Source organism: Nuphar pumila, chromosome 15 (genome assembly GCF_984573655.1).
Source record: "Nuphar pumila chromosome 15, dmNupPumi1.hap1.1, whole genome shotgun sequence".
In the NCBI taxonomy this organism is placed as follows: domain Eukaryota; kingdom Viridiplantae; phylum Streptophyta; class Magnoliopsida; order Nymphaeales; family Nymphaeaceae; genus Nuphar; species Nuphar pumila.
In genome coordinates, this window is record NC_143263.1 from 78,921,791 (window position 1) to 78,948,689 (window position 26,899).

Here is a 26,899-nt window from a genome sequence, read left to right on the forward strand (position 1 = left end):
CAACGTCCCAACCCAACTAACTTCCCCTGCCAGACAAGCGGAGCCCCGTTGGTATCTTTGAAACAAAATTGGGAACAAGGTAAAGATAAACCAGGTTTTTTTTTCTTTATTGGAGTAAAATGTGAACAAAGCATAAAGGTCAAAGCCCACTCCAAAGACGTTACTAGGGTGTTTGGCCTTTTTATGTACTGAAGTATTGAACAAAAGTAGATGGGTGGTCCATACTCGTTACTTCTAGAAAAACCAAAAGGCCGGTGCCTGCATGGACGGTGAGTAAAGGTTAGACCAGTAAGGTGTTTGATTGCGCGGAAAGGACTGTGTAGAACAGTCCTATTTGAAAATTGTTGGCCGGAGGTATCTAAGTTGGTGAATGACTGGTATAAAAGGAGCGAGCCTTACTTCCCCCAACTCTGTTACAAGGGAAAAGAAAAGTACGAACGTGGATAGAGGTGTACATAGAACAGATGGGGTTTGGTTCAAGTTGGACAATACTGATAAATCTCGTGATATTTTACAAAAATATTATAAAAATATCAGACATTCAAAACATTTAAAATATCATGATATATTCAGCTTTTTCTGAAAAGTTATGATTTAATCACAATAACTACATTCCTTTTCTTTTGCCTTGGCCAAAGAAAAACCCTGTTCTCATCTGTCACGAATGAGATGAATGCAAACCCAGCTGACCCTGGTATCCAGTAATAAAAACCCTGAGGTCTACTGCGCTCCCTGGTCTCGAACTTGTGATGCGAGGGCATCTCCACGCCACGCGCCCCCCTAGTAGCCAAGTGGAGCACACTTGTCATGGCCTGATATTTACATCCTTGTAAGCTATATATCTCAAGAAAAAGAAAAATGGTCATTCTCATTTTTTACACATTTTATATTGTACTTCTTTTCACATTTTCTAAGATATCCCTGGTGATTGAATTGATCCCAGATATGGTATAACGATATCCAAAGTTGGGTTCGAACCCAGCACCATTCACAAGTCCTCTACCTAAATGAGGCATGTGCCCAAAGGACATGGGCCATTCATAAGTTGGGTTTTTGTTTATTGCACAAGAGAATGTGAGCTTCAACTTTCTCACAGCATCACAATATAAAAATGAACAAGCACATGTAGCCCCCATCATCTAAAGTGTCCCTTTCTCTCCCTTGGTAGGAAATGAAAATGGTGCACATGAGACATGAGGTGTCCACTTGCCGTAAGAAATGAAACCAATAAAAATGGAAGTGCGTGGGAAAGGACAAAAAGCAACGCAATGATGTGAAACAGGTGACCCACGAGAGTAGTTACCTTCATACAATATTGTATATGACGTTATATTCCATCACCACCGCACATCTCACTTGATGAAGCCGTGGAAAAGCCCGACTCTCACATACCTAGCAGCTCCCAATAGAGATGTGAAGGGAAAATTGAATATAACCGATAATTGGTTGCATAAAATATGATCCTAACTCGCGTCCCACGAGCAGGATAAGACATTATTATACTAATGATTCGTGGGATGGTAAGGTCTCGATCCAGGTTGATCCCAATTCGAACCATAATTTTATCCAAGTCGAAATTCAAGTTCAGATTTGAACAAAAATAGAATTTGGTAATACTGGATCCATTAGAAAAAGGTTGAAATGTCTTTTTCGTGTAGAAAATCTACAAGATTATATTTGATTCATATCGGAGAAGCAGACCCGATAGAACTTCTTGTTTCACATCTAAATCCTGTTTTTTTTTCAATCGAATGCCTACAAATGGACATTTGGAGCCAAGTTTTGGATTAGAGGTCCAAACTAACCTGATACAATTGCACCCTAGATGTCGGTAGTGACAATCACCAAGCTAAACCCGAATTAGTTTTCAACCCGTACAGAAAATGTATGAACTTATAAAGAAAATCAAAACTGATGCATAGGATAAATACTTCAGATTAAAGAGATTCTGGGTTTCAAATTTGAAGGTACAGCACAACACATATTCTCAATGTATGGATGGCCTAAATATCTGAAATTTTGTTTCCAACAGATTCTAAAAGGGTCTAATGATTTCAACAATAACTTGAAAATAGTTCACGGTTCAAAACCCTGTACTTTCAAACACGATCCTAAAATTCAAGTTAAACTACAAGGTGCAGAGTCTTGAAGTATGTATGTATAGGCTTCTCGCAGGAGTTACCCAATGCTTTGCCATCCTCTTCTTTGATCATCCAAGCAGAAGAAAATTTCGGAATTGCAATAATTCTATAGGAATTTCTAGAAAACCTGAACGTATGTTTAATTTCAATTAGCTCACAGCCTTCCTATTAAAATACCTACTTCTGATGGCACAAGATTTTCCTCGATGATTTGTCATCCTCCTGTGATTGAAGGAGATCCTAAGTAATGAGAATCCATTCGACACTTCAGCAATGTCACTGCTACAAGTGGTACCTTGCAATTCTGAAAGAATCCTCCACAAGCTTCTCCAGCAGTTCTGCTTCAGTTTATTGAGGGCCGGGCAGTGTAATCTCAATTCCAACATACCTTCTAAGAGTCTATATATAACATAATAGTAACTCTAGCACCATTTCCTCCCATGGAACCATTAAAATAAGAACTTCACAAAAGTAACAAGTTCAACCTTGGCGAAAACCCTGAAGAAGAAACTAGAAGGAAGAAAGATAAGTGTCATCTGATAAAGCAAACGTACATAAAAGCGCCCAAATAATTCAAGTTTACAAACAGATGAAGTATTTTGCAGCTACAATGCATGTAAGGTTGTGAACATATTCTTCCATGCAACAAGAGGATAATAAAATGTTTGGCTCATATAAAAATCATGAACATGATTCAGGGTGCCGCAATAAACAAACTTAACACTGTTAAAAGCTTCGTATTCTGATAGAAAACCATCTTGTACACAAATTTCAAATGAAATAAGTAGACATAAAGCCACAGCAAGCCTAACTAACCCAAAAATTCATGAAAATCACAACCAAAATTGCAAACCAATCAGCTTCTCTTCCTCACATCCGTTCCTCTCTCTTCCTTGGTGCACAGGTGATGATCTCATCAACTCTGAGTATCATCTCAGCAGCCTCCGTAGCAGAGAGTAGTACTGCTTGCTTAACCTTAAATGACTCTGATATTCCAAGCTTCTCCATATCCCCAACCTGGAAAGAGAAACAGAATGAAAAACAAAATAAGCAAAAGTTGAATACAGGCTGAACCATATATAGTTCAGAAAGCTAAAAGCCTAAAAATTGGCTTCTTTCTTACAGAGCCAGAGATGACATCAATTCCAGCATTTGTTTCATCCTTGTGGTGCTCAGCACGAAGTTGTGCAATCAAATCTGTGCTGTCTAGACCTGCATTGTCAGAAATGATAGTTGGAATAGATTGGAGTGCACGAGAGAAAGCCTCAACTGCAAGGGACTTCTTTCCCGGTGTCCTCCGAGCAAGTTCATCAACTTCCCTGGACATCACCATTTCAGGCCAACCTCCCCCAAGCAGGACTCTGCTGTCTGTAACCGTTTGGGATAGTACACATAGGGCATCATGTAAAGACCTTTCTGCTTCATCTAACACATGGGAACTGCAAAAAAAGATTGTGATTACTAAATGAAAACCCTGAATATTTCCAAGGAATATAATGCTCCATAGCGACCATAAGATTACCTGCCATGAACAGGTAGCAAATATAGCTTGACAGCAGGAAAAAACAAAGGGATATCCAATAATCACATTACCCATTATTTGGACATTTTATTTTGGAAACAGCACGTTATTAGTGAAAAGAAGTCATCGTTATCTTCATTATGTATGTCTGACCCGATCCATTATGGGTCCAGACCCAGTTCATGTATAATGTAAATTAACACTCTGTAAAGGGGTATTTTCGTACCCTAGTGTTTTACATCTTTATTATTAATAGAATGAGAGGGCAGTCACGATGAACTGAAGCCTCTCTCTCTCTCTCTCTCTCTCTCTCTCTCTCTCTCTCTCTCTCTCTCTCTCGATAATAGGGTTTCCTTCATTCATGGTATTAGAGCCAAAATCTGGGAGTGAATCACAGCGTGAATCTGCGTGGATCCATCAGTGTCAGCAGTGTGGATCTATCAGCCATGAATCTGAGTGAATCAAAGACCCAGCGTGAATCTCAAAGAATCTCAAAGACCCAACGTGAATCTGCGTGGTATTGTGGATCTCAAAGCAACGTGAATCTGTGTGAGAATCACAGCGTCAATCTGTGTGGATCCATCAGCGTGCCTCTATCAGCAAAATCTGTATACGCTATTAAATCGGCGTCAATCTGTGTGGATCCATCAGCGTGCTTCTATCAGCAAAATCTGTGTCTAATTAAATCAGGTTCCCCTTTCCTTTGTGAAAAATACGATCCTCTTTCGATCTGTGATTTCCTTTAATCCCTGTTGTTTTCTTGTTGTTTTCCCTACATTTAATCTGTGTTTCCCTGCTACCTGCTAATCACTGTTAATCTGTCTCTCTTGATCTGTGATTTCCTTTCATCCCTGCTGTTTTTCCCTGCATTTAATCTGTGTTTCCCAGCTACCTGCTAATCACTGTCAATCTGTGATTTCCTTTTCTGTTGATCTGTATTTTCGTTGGTTATAAAGAGAACTGCCAGCTGAGTATCACCTGCTAGCAGCCATCTGTTTTCCCTTATCTGAAAATTTTTCTGGTTTCGTTGGTTCTGTCAACCGAGTGCTCTGACTGGTCAAGAGTTCTGTCATCATTGTTGTCCTCAAGTTTTCTGTTAGCCGAGCAGTGTTCTGTTAGCCGAGCCCTCTATTTTTTTTGTTTTTCATATCTAAGTATCAGTTCAAACATATTCATCAAATGGATTTTACTCACGGGCAATCATGTCTGTCCTCAAGTTTTCTCGGTCAACTAGTCTCTGAAAAACTGAATAACTGCAATTTCTTAACCTGGAAAAGACAGATCATTCCGTTTATAAAGAGTCAGGACCTCTCTGGTCATCTGGATGGATCGGTCCCACCGCCTCCAGAATTCCTTTCGCAAGAAAAGGCGGACGATAAAAGAGAACAATCTGTTGTTCTTCACAAGAATCCAGAATATGTTGCTTGGATGAAGAGGGATCAATCGCTAGTGGCATACATCACTCCAACTCTCTCACAGGAGGTCCTTATTGCTCTTCCTGGTGATTGTTCGGCAAAGGAACTGTGGGATACGTTAGTTCAAACATATTCACAAATTTCTGAGGCAAGAATTATGTTTATTAAGCGAGAATTTCAAATGTTGAAGAAAGATTTCATGTCTATTATGGAATACCTGAATAAAATGAAAGGCATCACAGATCAATTGGTCGTTGTTGGGTGTCTTGTCAGTGAAAAAGATAAAGTACAACAAACCTTGAGTGGATTGGGGTCAGACTATCATGTTATGATGACAACCTTACTATGTTTACCAGAACTTCCAAAGTTTGAAGATCTTCGTGCGAAATTATTGCAATATGAGATGAATCTGAAAGGTCCCTCTGAAGCCTCTCATGGGAATTCCGAAACACAAGATGTGCTGGCTATGGGAATGAGTTATGGTGGAGGAAGAGGAAGTTCTTTTCGAGAAAAAGGAGGCCAAGGGAGAAATAACTATGGAGGTCGTGGCATACTTCCAACACCCAATATCCAGGGACAAAGACCCATTCTCACCTGCTTCCTATGCAACAAGAAAGGGCACATTAAAGCAAATTGTTGGTTTAATCCTCAAAACAAAGGAAAAGCTCCACAAGCAGAGGCTAGAATGGATGGAGAAGTAAAAGAGTTGTTGTTGGCAGCCTTGGCAGGATTGAATATGAAGCAAAATGACAAAGGAATTTGGTATGTCGACTCCGGAGCAGCTTAGGTAAACTCTTGACTCTTACACCTTATGTTGGAAAGAATAGCATAGTCACAGGAGATGGATCCCATCATGCCATCTCACATACTGGAAATGCCATTATACACATGTCAAAGTCCTCTCTTAAACTTTCAAGTGTCATTCATGCTCCTAATATTCAAAACAACATTGTTTTTGTCTCAAAACTTGTTGATGATGCTAATGCTTCAGTTGAATTTACTCCCTCTTCTGTTTATTTCAAGGATCTTCGCACGAGGAGGACATTCGTTGAAGGAAAACGATGGGGCAACATGTACATCTTTCAAGAAGATCCTTCCTCCATTCATTCCAACTATTCATCGTTGAAGCCTCACCAACGTCAAGTTTTTTATTCTGATTTTATATTTACTGTTTCTGAAAGTAATAAGCCAAGACTTTGGCATAGTCGTCTTGGCCATTGTGGTCGCCATTTCATTGAAAAACTTGTCATGAATAATCTTATTCCTAAGTCCAGTCCGAGTTCAGAAGTCGTTGATACAAAATGTTCTAGTTGTCATCTATGTAAGAGTCATGCTTTACCTTTTGCTTCCATTAATAAAAGAGCTTCAAGGCCATTTGAGGTCATTTGTTCAGATGTCTGGGGTCCTGCTCCAATTACTTCTTTTTCTGGTAGTAAATACTATCTTATTTTCATTGATAGTTACTCACGTTATACTTGGATATTTTTTATGAAGCACAAATAAGAAGTCTTTGGATTGTTCCAGAAATTTCACTCTTTTGTTCAAAATCATTTCTCTACCAACATTCTTAATTTCCAGTGTGATGGAGGAGGTGAATTCTCCTCGAGTGATTTTGTTAATTTTCTTCAACATAATGGGATAAAGAGAAGAGTGTCTTGCCCTCATACACCTCAACAAAATGGGATTGCTGAGAGGAAGCATCGACATATTGTTGAGACTGCAATGACCATGATGCACGGGAGCAATCTCCCTGTATCATTATGGACTGAGGCCTTCCACTCCACAGTTCATGTGATAAATCGCTTGCCCATGAGTATCTTAGAAAATAAGTCATCATACTTCTCTCTTTTTGGCATACAACCTGATTATCATGAATTACGTGTGTTTGGGTCTGTTTGTTATGTGCACATTGATAACTCACTCAGGCACAAGTTCCAAGATAAGGCTTTGAAATGCAGGTTTATAGGATATGCAGAAGATTACAAAGGGTACAAGTGTTATGATCCCCTGAGTAAGCATGTCAAAATATCAAGGAATGTTATTTTCGATGAAATGAACTTTGCTGATCAGGATACTAATTCAACTATGGTGGATACTGATAACTCAAGCTCCAGCATTGAGGTATACTACCCATGGTTAAATTCAGAACTCTTCTCCAATGGTACAGTAGACTGTCCAGAAAATTGCAGTCAGAATGAGCCACATGAGGATCCAGCCAATGAGACTCAAACGGAGGAAACTGTCACATATGACTTGGAGCCAACAAGGTATAAGGGTATTGTGTACACCCGGCGAGAGAAAGAGCCCTCATTCATTCCTTCTACGAATACGGATCCATCTGGATCATCCGTTTCGCAGCAAATGGATATCAGAAGATCTTCACGGATTCGACATCCGCTTGACAGGTGGGTAAGTTATAAAAAAAATTCATTGGATTTTCAGTTATTCTTGACATCCATAAGTAAAGAGGATGAGCCTCTCATGTTCTATCAAGTTGTGAGCTCTAGAAGATGGGTAGAAGCAATGAATGAAGAAATGGAGGCCTTACATGAATGTGGGACATGTGAGATTGTGCCTAGACCACTGAACAGAAATGTTGTTGGGTCAAAATGAGTGTACAAGATAAAATATAAACCAGATGGGAGCATCGAAAGGTACAAGGCTCGACTTGTAGCCAAGGGATTCACACAAGAGGAAGGCCAAAACTTTGATGAAACTTTTAGTCCTGTAGTTAAGATGGGGACCATTCGCATTGTGTTGAGTCTAGCCATTAAACATGGATGGACATTGAGCCAGCTGGATGTAAAAAATGTTTTTCTGCACGGGGATTTAAAAGAAGAGGTCTACATGGAACAACCCACTGGATATGCAGAACGAGACGCCAAAAAATATGTATGCAAATTAAAGAGAGCACTCTATGGTTTGAAACAAGCTTCTCGTTCCTGGTTCGACAGTTTTTCTCTAGAAATACAACGGCATGGCTTCTCTCAGTCTCTTCTGGATCACTCATTATTTATTCACAATGAACAAGGAGTTACTACTCTTCTGTTGATATATGTAGATGACATCATCATCACAGGGAATTGTAAAAGTCACATTGAGCAGGTGAAGAAGTTATTAAATCAGAGATTTAAGATGAAAGATTTGGGAGAGCTGCGATATTTTCTTGGGGTAGAAGTTGATAACAAAAATGATACACTTACCCTTACTCAACACAAATATACGTTGGACATTCTCGGCAGAGCAGGCATGACAGATTGTAAGCCGTTAACAACTCCAAGTGTCATTCATCAGAAATTGAGTTCACAAGAAGGGGATATATATGGAGATCCCACTAAGTATCGCAGTTTAGTTGGCATGTTGCAATACCTGACTTTTACTAGACCCGACATAGTATATTCGGTTAATCAGGTATCCCAGTTTATGCATGAACCTCGTGTGTCACATATGAAGGCAATCAAACGTATACTTCGCTACCTAAAGGGTACATTGGGTGATGGGCTGGTATACAAAGGCAAGGAAGAATTAGATCCAAGCGGGGGCCATGAGATCGTTACTTATGCTGATGCTGATTGGGCGGGTGATCCAGACAAATGACGATCAGTATTCGGTTACTGCAGCTTCATTTGGCCAAACTTGGTATCCTGGAGCAGTAGAAAACAAAAGGCGGTTGCTAGATCAAGCACTAAGGCTGAATACAGATCGATGGCCACTGCCACGACCGAGGGTACATGGATAAGACATCTTCTGACAGAAATGGGAGAACTGATTGCTCGGTCACTGTTGTTGTGTGACAATCAAAGTGTCATCAACATGTCATTCAATCTCATTCACCATAGTCGAGCAAAGCACATTGAAATAGATCAACATTTTATTAGGAAAAAGGTTGAAGACAAAGAGATTGAGCCTATGTATGTGCCAACTGAAGAACAAGTTGCTGATATCCTCACTAAAGGGTTGACAAATGATAGATTTTGGTTTTTGAAGAACAAGTTGTTCATGGTCCAACACCATGCACAACTTGAGGGAGGAGGGAGGCTGAAAAGAAGTCATTGTTATCTTCATTATGTATGTCTGACCCGATCCATTTATGTAATGGATCGGGTCCAGACACAGTTCATGTATAATGTAAATTAACACTCTATAAAGGGGTATTTTCGTACCCTAGTGTTTTACATCTTTATTATTAATAGAATGAGAGGGCAGTCACGATGAACTGAACCCTCTCTCTCTCTCTCTCTCTCTCTCTCTCTCTCTCTCTCTCTCTCTCTCTCTCTCTCTCTCTCTCTCTCTCTCTCTCTCTCTCTCTCTCTCTCTCGATAAAAGGGTTTCCTTCTTTCAATTAGTTCTAATTTAGGAAGTGACACCATTTATAATAGGCCTCAAAAACAAAGGAAAGCCCAGTCAGGTGGCTTATCATCCCAACATGCATGATCTCATGTATCCTAATCACCAAATGAAAAAGCCTACACTAACAAGGATGGACAAGGTGCACATGAAACATCGAAATACAAAAGTAATTTTTTTTGCAGAAATATTAGGGCAAGGGATCCAGATCCGAACAGAGAACTAATAGAAACAGTGAGCTGAATAAACTTTTTGATATCTAATATTTTTTTGGATGCACATTTTGATCTCCTTTTAAGGTCCATATCTGAGAGTAAATTACCAAATGCAGATCAGAAGTCAACTGAATCTGATCTATTTGTGTCCCTATCCCGATGCATCTCTCGTGTGTATACACATACATACACACATATATATATATAGAGAGAGAGAGAGAATCAGTTTTAACTTTTAACTGAAAAGCGCAAATGGCTGACTGGAATCCAGCCAAAATGAAAAATTAAAGAAAATTTAGTAAAAATAAAGAAAAATAAGTACAATTCAAGAAAGTTTTACAATTATAAAAAGAACCTTAGTATGAACAATGGGGCAAACAACCAAAGAAAACTTTGTTTTTATGATTTTAGTTCAAAATTATGAAAAAGCAGAAAAGAGCTCTGTTTTAAGGGTTTTGGGGGATTTGCGTGACTACAAGTTCTACCTCGATATTATTTGGCATAATCAAATGTTAATAAAATTGACATAACCTTTCAGCCCAAAAGGTAAGGGGAGGGAAACTTGAAACATGATGCTAAAAACAGAGAAAAACCATCTGACCTTTTTCAAACAAACCAAGTTTTTTGTTCTTCCTTTTCTCCCAGTTCTGTTTACAACAGACTGATTAAAGTCAATTTGAGAGGGGCGTTGTCTGATTCAACCGGATCCAACAATTCAAGAAAATTGGTCAATTTTGGGCAGCCCATTCCAGTGCCCTAAAGGTTGATTTGATAACATTGATTGAGAGGAAGACCAAACCATAGTTGTGTCAAAGCCCCGCCAACTAACGGTCAACAAAAAAAACATTCCAAGAGACAGTCACTAATTCTACTCCATCCCTATAAAATTCCCTTTTAATCCCTTGAACCCCTTTGAAATGGAATTTATGACCCTAGGTACTAAGCCTCCAAACACTTTGAAGAAAGCTCATTAGGACCTAAACTGTAAAACATCAACAAGCTGTGCAAGACAAGATTAACTGTTGAATATAAGCTCCCTAAGGCAGGTTCCAATTCCTGTATCTGTTAATGGCTACATTTTTTATGCTTTCCTCTACTTCCTGCAATAAAATTTGAGAAACAAAGAATTGAAGAGAAAGGTAGATGGACGTATCAGCTAGAGAAAGAGAAGGGATTCTTGAATCTATTAATGGCAACATTTTTTAAGTTTTCCTCTAATTCCCACACTAAACATTGAGAAACAAAGAAGAACTGAAGAGAAAGATAGATGGATGTATCAGCTAGAGAAAGGGAGAGGTAAACACTATCTCATCTCATTGATTTTCAAACAGTATATTTAAAACATAAGATAGCTAGGACAATGTCATAACGACTGAAATACAGATGTCAAATTAAGAGATGAGCAAAAAATACGTATATGCTACAATGACAAAAATACCCCTCTACAAACCCAATATGCCAACTATACTTCACATCACCACTTTCAACGTTCTACCAGCATATAACATCTCATCGCATTGTAAACATTCTTTTAGCATATTCATTATCAGTCCAAAAAAATTTTGACAACCATTCTCAAGCATGTTAATGATTGAAATAACAATCTTGGAGAGTAACCAACACATGAGTATGAATACAACATTAACTAAATAAAAAGCTATTTGCCAGCAAGCAAGACATGAGGAAACTCCCAACTTTCTAGTCTTTTCCAAGTTTAGAAATTATCAATCAACAGAATCCAGGGTTCAGCTTTCATGAAAGAGAGAAGAAAACCAATAGAATTTATCGGCAAGTTGGTTAACCACTCCCTCAGCAAGACTATTCAAAATATTAGGAAATCAAAAATTATTGATGCCATTGATCTTCATGCATTTACATTACAAAATCATGGCGGTGCAAAACACCTGTATGGAATACAACACGAAATGCAGAGGTTTACAACTATAAGTGCATTTAAATGCCCATATCAATCAGAGTACAAGATTCATCGACCCATGGCACGATGGGAGAGGGTTAGGACAGAGATGCATGAATCAAAAGCTCTGGATTTCAAATCCATTTACAAGTCATAGGATCTGAGGTAATCAAATGCACTCTGTGGACATGGAGAACAAATCATTAAGATACATGTTCTATTTTCTCACATGCATCATTAAAGGTAATTTCTCGGAGCGATTTTCCAAAGTTGATAAATCTCGGGAAAATCTCCGGAGTTTAAAACCTGACAAAAATATAAATAACAAAAAAACTAAAAAAAATAATAAGTTTTGCATTATTTTTCTTCCAAAAATATAAAGAAACATGTTTTAAAGGTTTTAAAATATAAAGGAAACAAAAAAAATGAAATGAAAACTTAAAACAAAAAAATCTTAAAAAATATTGCGATATTTTGTTTCTGGCAATATTTTGAAAATATCGCAATATAATGTCACATAGGTGTGGGTACAGGTGTGGTGATGCGGCACTTTAAAAAAACTTGGGTACGGGGGTGCGGGAGGGTGTATATATATATACTATGTCACATGGGTGTAGGTACAAGTACAGGTACGAGTGCGACACGGGTGCGGAGCAATTTCAAAAAATTTGGTAACGGAGACACGGCTATATATATATATATATATATAGATATATATATATATATATATATATATATATATATATAATAAGACTCGGTCAAAGTTGTGCCCATTAGGGGACACGGCTATACAATTATATAACAATAATAAGACTCGGCTACATATATTTTTTAAAATATATAAAAAGTTCGATTTTTTTTACTTTTTATGTCTTTTGCCCATAAAAATGAACAAAAATAGACTCGGTCAAAGTTGACTGAGTCCAAAATGTAGACGAACTCGGCCCCGATGTGTTGACCGGGTCCGACAATTGGTTGACCATTTCCGCCCCGTGTCCGAAGCCGCACCAGCGTCGAGGCGTGTCGACGCCGGAGCGTCGACCTTATAGCTGTTAATGTATATACTTATATTCAAATATATACATACATACACATGCTTGTAAACCGAAATACCCAGCTAGTGTATTTCGGTTTTTTCACTGTAATTGGTCAGCCATCTTTTTTCCTTTTTTCCCTTTTTTATTTTACATTTATTTTCTGTATTTTTTACCTTTTTACCTATTTTGATTTTTGGGTTTTTGGGGGCAGCTCCAATATAGCTGTTGGAGCTGCTCCCAACAGTCATAAATATGACTGCTGGGAGCAGCCCAACAGCCATATTGGGCTGCTCCCATGCGGTTCTTTCTCTATAAATTGACCTCAAGGCCTTGGGTTGTATTATCCCCTCTAGAGTGAGGTTTCTTATTCAATAACAATCATTCCGGACCCTTGTGTGGATGTTTTTGCTTAATCAATCAAGTGCAATGCTTGATTGAAGTGTGTTCTTACAAGTTCATAAGTGACTTTTGTTGGAGTTGATCTCCTTCATTACAATAGCCGAGTCCGTGTGACTTAGTATATATATAACTTTTAAGTTTTTAACTGTTAACAACAGTAACACTAATGAAATAAAAAACAATTATCATAATATCATCAAATCAATTCATCATCATGTATGCAATAAATCCTAAAATCTCTACGTCTCTCGCTAATTACTTGCTTATCCATTCTTTCATTCGGAAGCCATAGATGTCATGCATATGACTAAATATGTGAATAACTAATCGTATGAGGAGCACGCAACAGCACAACATCAAACAGGAAAAAGAACGGAACTGGTAAGGGAAAAAAAAAAGCAAACGTTGCAAGCAGTAATTGGGTGCGCAAACCATGGTTTGTTCATCATGTTGGTATTTTCCATAAGTCTAACAAAAAGATGCCGGCAAATCATAGATGTAAAAAACAGGAAAGGTTGGAGCGAGGGAGCGAACTATGTCTTCTGTGGAAATGTTATCACTTATCAGCAATATGGAACCTGCATAGTTGTGATTCTGCTTCTTGTTGCATCGTGAATTTCCCATCTACTTAAAAAAACTGAAAAAGAAGGTTCAGAACCTATGTCACAGGGATTCGGCTAGCAGGGTGCCGCACCCGGGTCGACGCGGGTGCGGCACCGGGTGCGGTCAACCCGACCCTGGGTGCATTGACCGCACCCAGGGTCATTTTTGTCCATTTTTTTTTTTTGGATTTTTTTTTTGCCCTATGAAATGGGCTGCGGAATTTTGAAAAAAATCTTTGGGGGGGTGGGGGGAGGGCGCTGCCCCCCTATAACCCCCCACCAGGGGCGCCCCCTGGTCCCCCGCCCGCTGACCGCGCAGCGGGACCCGCGCCGGGGGGAGCCCCCGGACCCCCCTTCCTGCAAGGGCAAAAACAATGAATCAGGCTCCACAACTCATCACTTTCATCTTTGGGGACAACCATATAAGATAAAAAAATGGTAAAAAGTAAGTTGGGCATAAATGTCATGGACCTTAACAGCTACCATACATTCATACATATACACTATACATGATATATATATATATATATTTACATTTTTGCCCCTGTCGCACCCCCACACCCAGTTTTTTTGGAAGTGCCGAATCCCCGCACCGGCACCCGCGCCCGCACCCGCGCCCATGTGACATAGTTCAGAACCAAATATTGAAAACTCTAAAAGACTCTTAGTGTTTCGGCGGTTCATTTTGGAAGCCATAGATGTTGTGCATCTAAGGCATCAACTGCCCTGGAAAAAAAAAGTGTGACCCACCTACGAGTTGCCGGAATGAGAGAGACAGATTGAGAGAGAGAGACGAGGGGAGAGAGATTGAAGGAGAGAGAGAATGGAGACATACCTCGCGGAATCTGGGTTGGAGACAGAGAGGCACAGTGTCGAGGTCGGGAGACGGAGAAGAGCATCGCAGCGTCGGGGTTGGGAGGAGAGGGCAAAAATATTTTGCCCTAATCCCCCCTCCCAGCCCATTTCATCGAACGCCGATTTTTAAGTCCAAAAATTGGACATTTATGACCCTGGGTGCAATGACCACACCCAGGGTCGGTTTGACCGCACCATCGCATCAACGCGGGTGCGGCACCCAGCTGACCGAATCCCTATGACATAAGTGATATATTCCCAATATTATTAGCTACCTTGAAATAGCTGATAATATCGCAATATTTTCAAAATATCGATGATATCGGTGGCAGTGGTATATACCAAAGTACAACTAAGTATACCTTAGGTATTTTTCTTTCTTTTATGTGTATTCTTGTACATTTTATTTGAATTGAACTCAATCTATACTTTAGGTATACCTGTTTTATGTATTTTAGGATAGGTATACTTTAGGTATACCTACTAGTATCCAATAAGTATATTTGTGTATACTTGTAGGCTAGTTTTAGGATTCTTTTATTTTTATTTTTTGTAATACTGCAGTTGGACTAGCTGTTAGGATTTACTCATCATTAGGATGGGCTCATGGCTAGTCAAACTAGCCGTTAGACCATCCTAACAACTAGCTTGTTCTCTTGGCTGTTTATATGAGGTAAGTACCTCATTGAGAGTGAGAGAGGATGGATGGATACTGTGTGTGTGCCTGTGTGTTGCACTGGGGTTATCTTGTATATTAGTGTGAAGATTTTTTTCATCAACAAAATATCTAATTTTTATGTCTTGTTTTTTCCTCATGGCTATCTATGTCACAGGGATTCGGCCAACGAAGTGTTGCACCAGCGTTGACGCGGGTGCGCCTGCGGCACCCGGTGCGTTCAACCCGACCTTGGGTGCGGTCAACACACCTAGGGTCATTTATGTCCAACTCTCGGACTTTAAAAAAAATGCCCAATGAAATGGGCTGAGGAGAAGAGGATTAGGGCAAATTTTTTTTGCCCTAATCCTCCTGACCTCTCCTCCTGAAGCCGACACTGCGATCTCCCGACCCCGATGCCGGCGACAACCTCTCCTCCTGAAGCCGACGTTGCGACCCATCTCCCAACCCCAACGCTGGCGACGACCTCGAGCTTCCGGTACATACTCTCTCTCTCTCTCTCTCTCTCTCTCTCTCTCTCTCTCTCTCTCTCTCTCTCTCTCTCTCTCTCTCCAGAACTGTTTCAATCCCCTCGAGCTTTCGGTAGGATCGATACGTATTTTGGATCACCAAAATCTGTCATGTATACAGGTTTTTTCGGTGACAGTTTTTTTTGCTCATAAGTGAAAAAAACATATTTTTTCATCAAAAAATCATGATCCAAGAGTCTATTCTCACTAAATCTAGCATGCTAAACACATTTAATGGTTAAGATCTATCATAAGACACTTCAAAACCTATGTCACATGGGTGCGGCACTCTCAAAAAACTTGGGTGTGGGATATATATGGTCCCGGACCCAAGTTTTTTTAGAGTGCCGCACCCCCGCACCCGCACCCATGTGACATAGATGGCTATGTATGGTTTGTTGTATCTAGTCAAATGCATTATGATAATGCATCTGATTTCATTCATATTTGATAAAAATATTGTTATTGTTTTGTGTTTCTTGTGTCTCAAACTCCATGCCACTTTGTGACACAAATATCCCAAGGACTCACGGCACCAGCCTGATCTACTCTAGAGGATTATTTCCTACCAAACCTCCACCCCCAGTCCCCCCCCCTATCTGAACAGGCAAGTGAAGTCCTCTATTTTCCTAAACTTAGGAATTACAACTGCTAAGGATTGCAACACAGTCAATCATAAGTTACAACAACAACAACAACAACTACGCCTTCATCCCAAAACAATTGGGGTCGGCGATATGAACCAACAAAGAAAATCATTATGGGTCTTCCACATGAATCCTTCTCCTCCATTCATTTCTATCCAATGCCATGTCCTCGGTGAGGTTCAAAGCATTCATATCCTTTCTTATCACCTCCATCCATGTCTTCCTAGGCCTACCCCGACCTCTTTTAACTAAAATATTTTCCCATTCCTCCATCCTTCTAACTGGAGCATCATTAGGCCTTCGTCGAATATGTCCAAACCACCGTAAACGATTCTCTCTCATCTTATTTTCAATGGGTGCAACGCCTACCTTCTTACGTATCTCCTCGTTCCGAATCTTATCTTTTATTGTATTTCCACACATCCATCTCAGCATACGCATCTCAGCTACACTCATTTTTTGAATATGATGTCTCTTGGCAGCCCAACATTCTGTACTATATAGTAAAGCGGGCCTAATAGTCGTCCTATAAAACTTTCCCTTCAACCACAATGGCATTCTACGATCGCACAACACTCTAGTTGCACTCTTCCATTTCATCCACCCAACCTTTATCCTATGATTTACATCTCCATCAATTTCTCCATACTTTTGAATGATAGATCACAAATATTTGAAAGAATCATCCACCGGTATTTCGTGCTCACCAAGCTTCACTACACTCCCATCACTACTTCGTTGCTTACTAAATCGACATTCTATGTATTCTGTCTTACTCTTACTCAACTTAAAACCTCTTGCTTCCAATGTCTGTCTCCATAATTCTAACTTAGCATTAACCTCAGCTCTAGACTCATCAATCAAAACAATATCATCAGCAAACAACATACACCACGGCACATTTTCTTGAATTGATCTCGTAAGCTCATCCATCACTATATCAAATAGGAAAGGGCTTAAAGCAGATCCTTGATGTAACCCAACCGTTATAGGAAAATTGGTTGTCACCCCTCCACAAGTGCGGACATTGGTTACTACTCCTTCATACATATCTTTAATTATACTAATGTACTTGAGAGAAACACCTTTCTTCATCATTGTCCACCAGAGAACGTCCCTAGGTACTCTATCGTAAGCCTTCTCCAAATCAATAAAAACCATATGCAAATCTTTGTTCCTCTCTCTATTTCTCTCAATAAGTTGTCTAAGAAGATGAACAGTCAACCATAAGTTAAAAGCTATTTAATAGAGAAACCAAACTGAAATTTGATTGTTGAATCTTTCTTGCATTACCAACCTTTGATTTGCAAAACACCCATATTGCAGAATACAAAAATAGGGAAAAACAGAAGTTTACAACTATGGTTTCAAATATGTACAAATATTTCAAGACTCAGGGCACTAAAGTGAACTAGCTATAAGTGTGAAACTTCCCCCCAAACCTCCAACCCCAGCCCCATCTCTAAACGAGCAGGTGGAGTCCTCTTTTGGTTTTATCGGTAACTTTAGAGCTGCCGTTGCTGAGGGTTGCAAACAGAAAAGTTTCTGTTAATAGTTTTCTAGGTCATATGATAAAACCAATTTACAATTCTGATATTCAGTCTTTATTGTATTAGCTACCTTCTATTTATGTGTTAGGCCGATTGCATGTTCTCGCATCTTAACCAAAAGATCTTGAATTTATATGCCACCTGGCCTTTCCCCATAAAAATAGAGTAAAAGAGAGGGTGCATTCCATCCTTTACTAAATCAAGCCATTAAGCAGCACTAATGATCAAGAATGAAGAACTAATCACTGTAAAAACCTGCAAGCTCACAAATTTATATACAAAAACAAAAGCAAGTATAATGAGTATTGAAGGTTCTGTTATCAGGGAAAAGCATACCTTGCTCCTCTTAATACAATGGTACATGCCTGACCCATCTCTACACCAGAAAAATGGATCAATTTATCTTCACCAATCATGATTTCTTCAATAAGCATGCAGTGCCCAAGTTTAACAGACCCAGGGTCATTAAATGTTGATGCAATTTCTCCACCAGTTACTAGAGCAAGACGCTCAATTCCATCAAAATCAGCATGCTCAATCGCCAGAATTCCTGCATCAGCAAAGAGTTCCTCGGGAAAGTTGTATATCAGCTGTCTATTAACAAAGCAATTGATGCCATGGGAAATAATATTCTGCACCTTCTCCTTCATTTTCTCTTTTTCTGCCCCTTCTATCTGAGCAACCCTTGCCATTGAGTCAACACGTACTCGTGCACCATATATCTTTACCTTATCAGTGTCCATAGCTGTATTTGCCACCAAAATTTTTGCATTTTCAATTCGCTTTGGTTGTCCAACACCTATTTTTTTGTCCAGAATAAACCTGAATTATAAAGAAAATTGCCCATGATCAAGACGATGATAGCATTGCTAATGCTATAAATAATAGAACAGAACTGAAGGTACAATTATCATAGTTGAGAGACACAAGATGCTGTCCATAAACATAAGTTTCATACTCTGTTTTTTTAGGATTATAACAATGTTATTCCTTCTTTGTGAGATGCAAAGGAAAACAAAGAATATTAGCCAATCAGAAGTGTCTGAAGAACACGGATTAGGAAGCAGTGACACCCTGAATTGAATATGCAGCCAGCAGGCTCTTACATAAAGATGAGAAAATATGTCCAACAAATAATGAATCACATTGGCATGCAAATCAACAACCTACAACAATTATGAACCCCCCCCCCCCATCACCACCACCCAAAAGATTTAAGGAAAAAAAGTACTGACTGTGCTATGTGGGTATGGGCACTGATGCGGGTATGAAGTGTATGACACAGGAAATTTTAGAAGTATGGCCATGGGATATGGCTCCAACACAGACATTATGTTTGTTGTGAATATGGATGATGTTAGGATCAAGATTCACTTTCCTTTATAAAAAAGCAGGGAGGGATGCTGCCCCGAAGGAGACGAACCTCCCTCCCTCCCTCCATTTAAAATAAAAAAGGTTTTCATATCAAGTTCGTGTTGGACTCAACCCGACCGGCCCCATACTCAACCCGTGTCCCTTAAGAACACGGGTACTCATCCCTTAGAGACGTAACCATGTTACATAGACACCCAACTAAGTTTCCATCAGATTGAAGGAATCTAGAATGAAATCCTTTTGCAAATTATTTAGCAACTCAATAGTTGATCTCCAAGACCATATTCCAATAGTTATGGAAGGGTATGGCATCAGCAGAATACAAAACACAAGGACAAAGATCAAGTTCACATTCTGGAGAAAGTAGTCAAGTCGAAGGTTTGATACAATAACTAGTTATTTCATTGATGATGAACCCTGGAGGGGATTCTGGACACTGTGTGAATGCATACTTACCGTGTGTGGATGTGAGGAGTCTTTTGCTTGTCAAACTAGTCAGTTGAACTTTGCACTTTTCATTTTCTTCAACAATTAGGCGATCTAGCTTAAGACTTTATTTCCAAGAGATTTTTTTGCGTTAAATAGGACTAGAAACATGAAGGGAATGCTGAACATAAAGAAAGTGACTTCATCAAGACCAACGACAAAGAAAAGAGACAAGTCAAGCATCACTAATTAACATTAATACATATTAGGTATATGTTCAGACATATATTAAAAATGGACATCACATATCAAGTTAACAAAAAGACAACCACTTGAATTAGAATCAGATTGATCTCATAACTTCCATTTGTGGCAGTTTACCCACATCTCATAGATATTAAAATCATAAGGAAAAAGGGGGGAAATTATAAGGATGTGTACCCTTCATCTAGGAATGAATCTTTTAATGAACCCCCAGCCTTTTTAATGATTTGGATGGACTCTAAATTGGTACTACCCTGCATTTATCAAGCAAAGTAAATTTAATAGAAGTTAGTGGGAACAAAATATCTTCTCATTCATGATGAGAAGGAAGATATGCAAACAAGATGCTTAAATCAATATAATGGCAGAATAAAAAATAACCATTTAAATATTTGGCACTGTTATTACAACTCAAAAATGAATCAACCATTTCTAACCTATGGAACAGAGATAATTCACTAGCATGTACAGAAGTATACTATACCAGCAAACAAAGATCGCTAAATGCCAGACCTCTTATTCTAATACAGTTAGCCTCACAAAACTAATGCAAGAAAAATATTTTCCATGAGATATTTGAAACATAAATCTCAAAAAATAGTTTCATCTAGTTGCCCACCAATGTTTGGAATATTTGAAATGCAAAATGGCTAAGAAAAGTGTCTTCTTGTGATGCCAAGGAGTGGAGAGAAACAAATATTTAGAGCACGCTTCCAGAAGTATATAATTATTTATTTCCCATCATTTGCACATCACAAGCATAGGCATGCCCACCACCCGCCCACATACCCACATACACAAAGCGATGAATGAAATATGCTAAATGAAATTTTCAGGATTTCTGTTCCTAGGCAGGGTCCTTGTCATCAATATATAATAATAATAATACCAACAACAACAACAATAGTAATAATAATTTCGTTGTTGTTGTTGTTACTGTTAATAGGTTCAAATCCCTCTCTTTCCATATCCTTCATCTAATTCACCAATGTTACCAACCACATTTAATAATAATGAAGGTCTTAGTCTTTACAATATTGCTGAAGACTTCTCCTAGGGATAGCACTTGGCTAAACTGGGATGCTTTCAAATCAAGCTATATATATACATACATATATATATATAGAGAGAGAGAGAGAGAGTGTGTGTGTGTGTGTGTGTGTGTGCAATATGCATGCATGCCCATGTACAGACAGAAAGGGGAAGACGGATGTACGTGGTGTGATTAGCTGTGGATGCTGCTATATTTATCACTAGAAGAAAAATAAGAGAATACATCCACACATTTTATGAAATAAGAAGATTGTGCAGACCATAGTAGACGTTATCAAAATAAAAGACTAACTTTGGCCAAGTCACAAAATTTTAAGTCTACCAGATTCTGCTATTCACTCAAGTAAATAGACAAACAGCCAAATCTCGACTGTGACATTGGATTTCCTTGCACACTTGAACATCATGGTGTCTGTAGACATTACCTTAAGCCTCATAACAGCATCCACAGCCAGTTTTGCAAAATGCTCTTTGTCTTGAGAAAGAATCTTTGAACTAAGTGTAGTCTTTGCTATTTTTGTCAAGTCTGACTTGAATTTATCTGAATTACAAGAGTAACAGAACATGAGGAAACATGATCAATATAAGTAAATGCTAGAAGAAGGCAGTAGATCCAATATGACCTAGTGGATAAACAAAACAGATTACAGATTCATGCTTCTTCTGTCAACAAAAACTTTAGGAGATGTTTTGTTTAAATCCCATGAGAATCATTCTCTCATCCAAATGAGAGAATGATTCTCATGTGCTTCATTCTCTCATGTCAACACAAAAATGAGAAAATGCATCATGAGAGAATGACTCTCATTTGCAGTGAATCATTTCCTCATTTGCATGAGAAATAGAATCACAAGGACTCTGAATCACATGATTCCGGATCTCGTCTGATTTAGAATCATTTCTGGTGAGTCAAACCAAACTTCCCCTTAGTGTAAATATAAATACCAGGATTATGGCTGTGACTGCTAGTCTAGTTGTACAAAGTTGTAAATTTCTACCAAAAAACATTCAGTTCAAAATTGACACTAAGATAGGCCATTGGCCTAACTTTGGAATGTACCTCAAAAATTATTGTAGGATAACTCAAAATAAAAAACAAAACAAGCAGAAGTGCATACAGAAAATGTGGAAATGTTAACATTAACAACTATTACCTGGGTTTTCTTTATTATCCTTAGCTTTTTGTGTTAAAGCATTCCGAGCACATTCTGCAGCCATCCTATAACCTATCATAATGAAAACACATGAAGAATAGAACTGAAACCATTGAGAAATGGTTTTAGCCTGTGTGCTTAATGCAGATATTCAAAAGATAGAAGAATAACAAGCAGAAAATACAATTTGGATCGTTATAAAATATTAAAATAAATGTTTAATGAGATGTTTTAGGATAACTAATAGTTATGTCTAACAAAATACATGGTATGACATGCATAAATGAAAACATACTGTAGCTGTTAACTTCCACAAATATACATGAACTTAGCTCATCACGCACTTTCATCCTCAACAAATTAAAAAAAACAGCAGTTTTTTCACACATTAATTGTCCCATCACCAACAGTATTTCGGTAAATTTACAAAAAAATAGAAGACAGTTTGTATGTAAAAAGAACTGCTAGCAAATGTGCCATTTTTTCTTTACATAAAATTACTACAAAGACCAATGTAGCACGAATCAATGCATGAAACTACTGTCATTTTAAAATGTGGTGCACTTGTTAACATCCACACACACACACATACGGACAGAGAGAGAGAGTTGTTCCCTACTGCTTCAGCAGATCGATTTGGAATAAAATAACCCCTCAATCAGCAGCCAAATCACACTGCTTAACATAAATGCTTACAAGAGTATAATGAAACAAACCCATGCACGGGACAGAACTATCAGAAAACTTTTAAGAAGGCCAAATTCTTATGGGGATTTATTAACTGCATAAGTTCAAGCAAACCTGAAATTATTGTCATTGGATGGATCTTAATTGCAATCAACTTCTCAGCTTCCCTCAGTAGTTCTCCAGCCAAGACAACCACAGATGTTGTTCCATCACCAACCTCATCATCTTGAACTTTTGAAATATCTGACTCAAAAGTTAAGCAAAATACATATGATATGTGATCTTTTGAGAGAGAGAGAGGCAAATAGGTCCAGAAACGAATATGCAATCTCTAACATGCTGTTAGCATTTTATTACGTTATATTTGTATCACTGCATCGGTATGAGGTCATGGAGGAAGCACAAACATTGTTTTAATAAGTACAATCAGAAACAGCCGAAGCAATGGACCAAAAACCTGTACAACATTAACGTGATCGCTGATGACTTGGATAGTTTCAAATAAAACAGGGAAAAAATATGCGACAAGCACCACAGGCTGCTAGGCCATTAAAATCAAAAAAACAAAATTCTACAGAAATTCCTGACTAAGCCAAAGAAAATGCAAGACAAATGTAAAATTTATGAGAAGCAAACCCAGAAAATGCACTGCTTTGTGAAACAGAAACAGTAAAGCTCATTCATAGCAACGTGAGAATCATGTCTCCCATAAATGGATACCAACTAAAACTTTAGCTGCTGGATTGTCAATATGAAGTGATTTCAAGATAGTAGCACCATCATTTGTAACAGTAACACTGTGACCTCTGCCTGTAGACTGCAATATCTTGTCCTAAAAGAAATGAACATTTAAATTTATTCAGTCAAGCACAAGAAGAAATCCAATACCACAATTATCTTTAACTTTGGGGGGGGGGGAAATTGGCCAGCTTCAATTCCGAGGCACCAAAGATATCAGAACTATACCATTCCCTTAGGGCCTAGAGTGGTCTTGACTAAGTCAGCAATTGCCATGGCACCAACAAATGATGCCTGCACCAAAATATACACACCAAAAAGTACACAGATGTCAGACTGTCACCAATATTGAGCACTTCCAAGTTCATAACAGCTATTAATAACTATAATTGAGATTTATAAGTTTTCTCAAAGAAGAGTAACATAATTTTAAAAAATTAAAAAAAGAAAAGCATAGCAAGTTGGCTGGTGGGCCAGCAATTAAATAATAAAAGTACTGGATAATGTTAGGAATTCTTCTTTCTGATGATAGCTCAGGTTTGCAAAATTAAAAGAACATTTGATGCAAATGAGAATCTCATTCTCCAACTTGCATGAAATGCAGAACTGATATTCCATAAAATGAGGAACAGGAAGTACATATGTTAGCAACTATGCCAGCATAAGGTTTAAAAATGAGGATATGAAAACAAAAATATTTTTCTCAAAAATGTTCGTCTTAAATTATGAACAAACAAGAAATTTTAGTTAACACAGTAACACCTATTAAAAAAGAAAATTCTGGATTTGAATTTTTTAACCAATTCTGCATAGGTTAAATTGCACTCACTGTAATAGCACTGGCAAGGGTTTTGCTTGGGAGGATTTACAAATACATGGTTTTTGGAAAATCTCAAGGCAGGTATTTTTAAATGGAAATAACAAAATTTTAAATTTTAATATTATATTTTAGAAAGAGAACTTTTCAAATAATGTAACCATATTCTCATGTTGAAATTGTTTTGATTAATATTGACATTTTGGAGTTTTGCATTCAGAAATCCTTTAAAATGTAAAACATAAATATGGATGATGACTCTACTTATCATATAAAGTGAACATCATCAATGAAGTACAAGAGACATTAGAAAGTTTGCAGTCTTAGTACAATTACCCAATAAGACATTATCTTGCCTTTTTTTAGAACAAGGAGAAATTTTTATTCCAAAACAAGTGTCAATTAAAAATCTTATGAAGGGAAGAAGGCATATCTTGCTTAGACTATGAAGAATAAATTTCAGTTAATAGTTTGGAGTAAAACAAAAGAATCAACATGAAACTCACATTTCCTGGGCTTCAAGCACTCATGGACAATGTCAGAACAAGTGAAGCCACAAATGAAGATAACAGTAGTAACCATGATTAGAATTAAACAGTCTCTGAATTTAACTAGGACAACCAATAAATATCATCTTCAAAGTACCAATCCACTTGTTCAAAACTTCAAATGGATATCTACCATTCATATCATCAACTTCTAAACAGATTATTAGTAAATACTGTCTAAATAACCTGCTCTCAGACATTCAAGTAGTGATCCAGCGAGAATTCAAGTAGTGATCCAGCGAGATTGGGTTGTGAAGGGGCAAGGACTCCAGCATGCTGGAATAGGATCATATGAACCAAAAATGAACCTTGTACACTGAGTATATCTGGTTGCAGGTAGTGAATCGCCGACCAAAACAGAAAAATCTCCAGTAACTATAGTATAACTGGGAGAAGAAATCGAACATACGCCTGCTATGCAGCTACAAAGACCACCAATTTTGGCCAAAATTTAATCTGTTGATTAGATATCGGACCCCCATATTGTCCTAATCTAGCAGCCTTAAAAGCTTCACATATTCCAGTGCATGTTTAGTAACTCTAGGCAGCAACCCTTTACCAGCAATGAGTTTGCATCACAAAACTGCCAATTCAACAGATTTCTCAATCCACACCTTATATTGCAGTAAGATGCAACCAAAATGGGATATTGGGTCATGTTCAACATATAGCTCACTTAGAAAATAATGAAAGAGAAAAAATACAAAACATAGCCAAAGCAACAAGCAAAGAGACGACCATGTTTCCTGTCAGGAATGGTGATTCTTTATCTGAAATTCCTAACCATACTCAGCATTTAAAATGTTTTTCCAAAAGATGTTACAAACACATGGATCACTGTAAAATCCTCAGAATGAAACGCCAGCTTCACTAAAGCACCGTGCACACAAAGATGCATATTTTACGGTTAAAAATAACAATGAATTACGAAATGATCATGATAACTGTAAAAAGAGGAGACTTTACCATTCTGGCTCGTTCTCCCTTCTCCTCAGTGGCCTCATCCTTCAGAAGCTTCTCAACCTTAAGAAACACGAATCAAAAGGGAAAAGAAATCAGAAACCTCTCCCGTAACAATCTCCGCAATGATACTAACCACGACGGCTACGATTCTTCCCACACTATGCAGGTTTCTTTACGCGCCCGCATTTCCAACAAATGGGGGTCAAATCAAAACTTGCATAATATTGCACCATAAATTTCCCAACTTATCCCACTTTTCAAAACAAGTCAGTGCCCACAAGCACCCCTTAAGCGGTTGTCTAGATTAACCCACAGAAAACGGGATAAGCTTAGAAACCGCATCATGCTCAGGAGTACAAAATCCTTTATCCCATAGTGGCATCGAAATAGGTGCCTAAAAATCAATCCAGGATGGGACAAAGCAAGATCAAAGATAAACTGAAACAGAGAGCCACAGAATACCGCAGCAAACCCAAAAATTTCAGCAAAAAACAAGAGCAAAAGTGATGGTGAAGATAACATTTCATTGAAGAAAGAGAGAGGGAGGGAGAGACAGAGAGAAAGAGATTCATACCGCCATCAGGAAGCTCAAGGGAGGAAGGAGTTTGGGGGATCAAACCAGGAGAGAAGGGAAACCCTAACGCGAAGAGAGGCTCTCTGACTCAAACGGGTTGTGTTGTTAAAGAGAAATGGCGCCCTTTTGTTGTACCTTGTACGAGTGAAGAGAACGAGCCCGATGCGGATAGAAGCTTCTAGAAAGGCTCTTCGATTTGACTCACCTAGGTCTGAACCCATGTCCAGGTCCGGATCCGAACGTAGCTAGGGTTGAATTGGATGAACATATTTGTTAAACGAATTCGGACTCGGATCAAGATTTGGATGGTGAAAAACTCATACCAATCTCACTTTTTACAAGTAATTAGGTTCGACTATCCGTCAAATCTGGATATAGTCAAATTTGATAGCAAGAAATAAAAACTAAATTGGCTTTTTATTGTAATCGGATGTAGTTTTGGCATACCAAATCCAACTAAACAGAGTCAGA

General features: G+C 38.3%; 1 protein-coding gene across 1 annotated transcript; it reads right to left on the bottom strand.

Annotated features, from left to right (window-relative positions):
* Positions 1-2,799: 2,799 nt before the first annotated feature.
* LOC149815704 (T-complex protein 1 subunit beta-like) lies at positions 2,800-26,553 on the bottom strand. Its single transcript, XM_089988547.1, has 11 exons — positions 26,429-26,553; positions 25,858-25,914; positions 23,755-23,820; positions 23,509-23,620; positions 22,903-23,031; positions 22,102-22,173; positions 21,373-21,488; positions 20,072-20,148; positions 18,167-18,652; positions 3,265-3,580; positions 2,800-3,158 (listed from the first exon to the last, which is right to left on the bottom strand). The coding sequence occupies exons 1-11, from the start codon at positions 26,432-26,434 to the stop codon at positions 3,012-3,014; spliced, it is 1,584 nt and encodes a 527-aa protein (XP_089844673.1). The 5' UTR covers positions 26,435-26,553; the 3' UTR covers positions 2,800-3,011.
* Between the last annotated feature and the right edge of the window lie 346 nt (positions 26,554-26,899).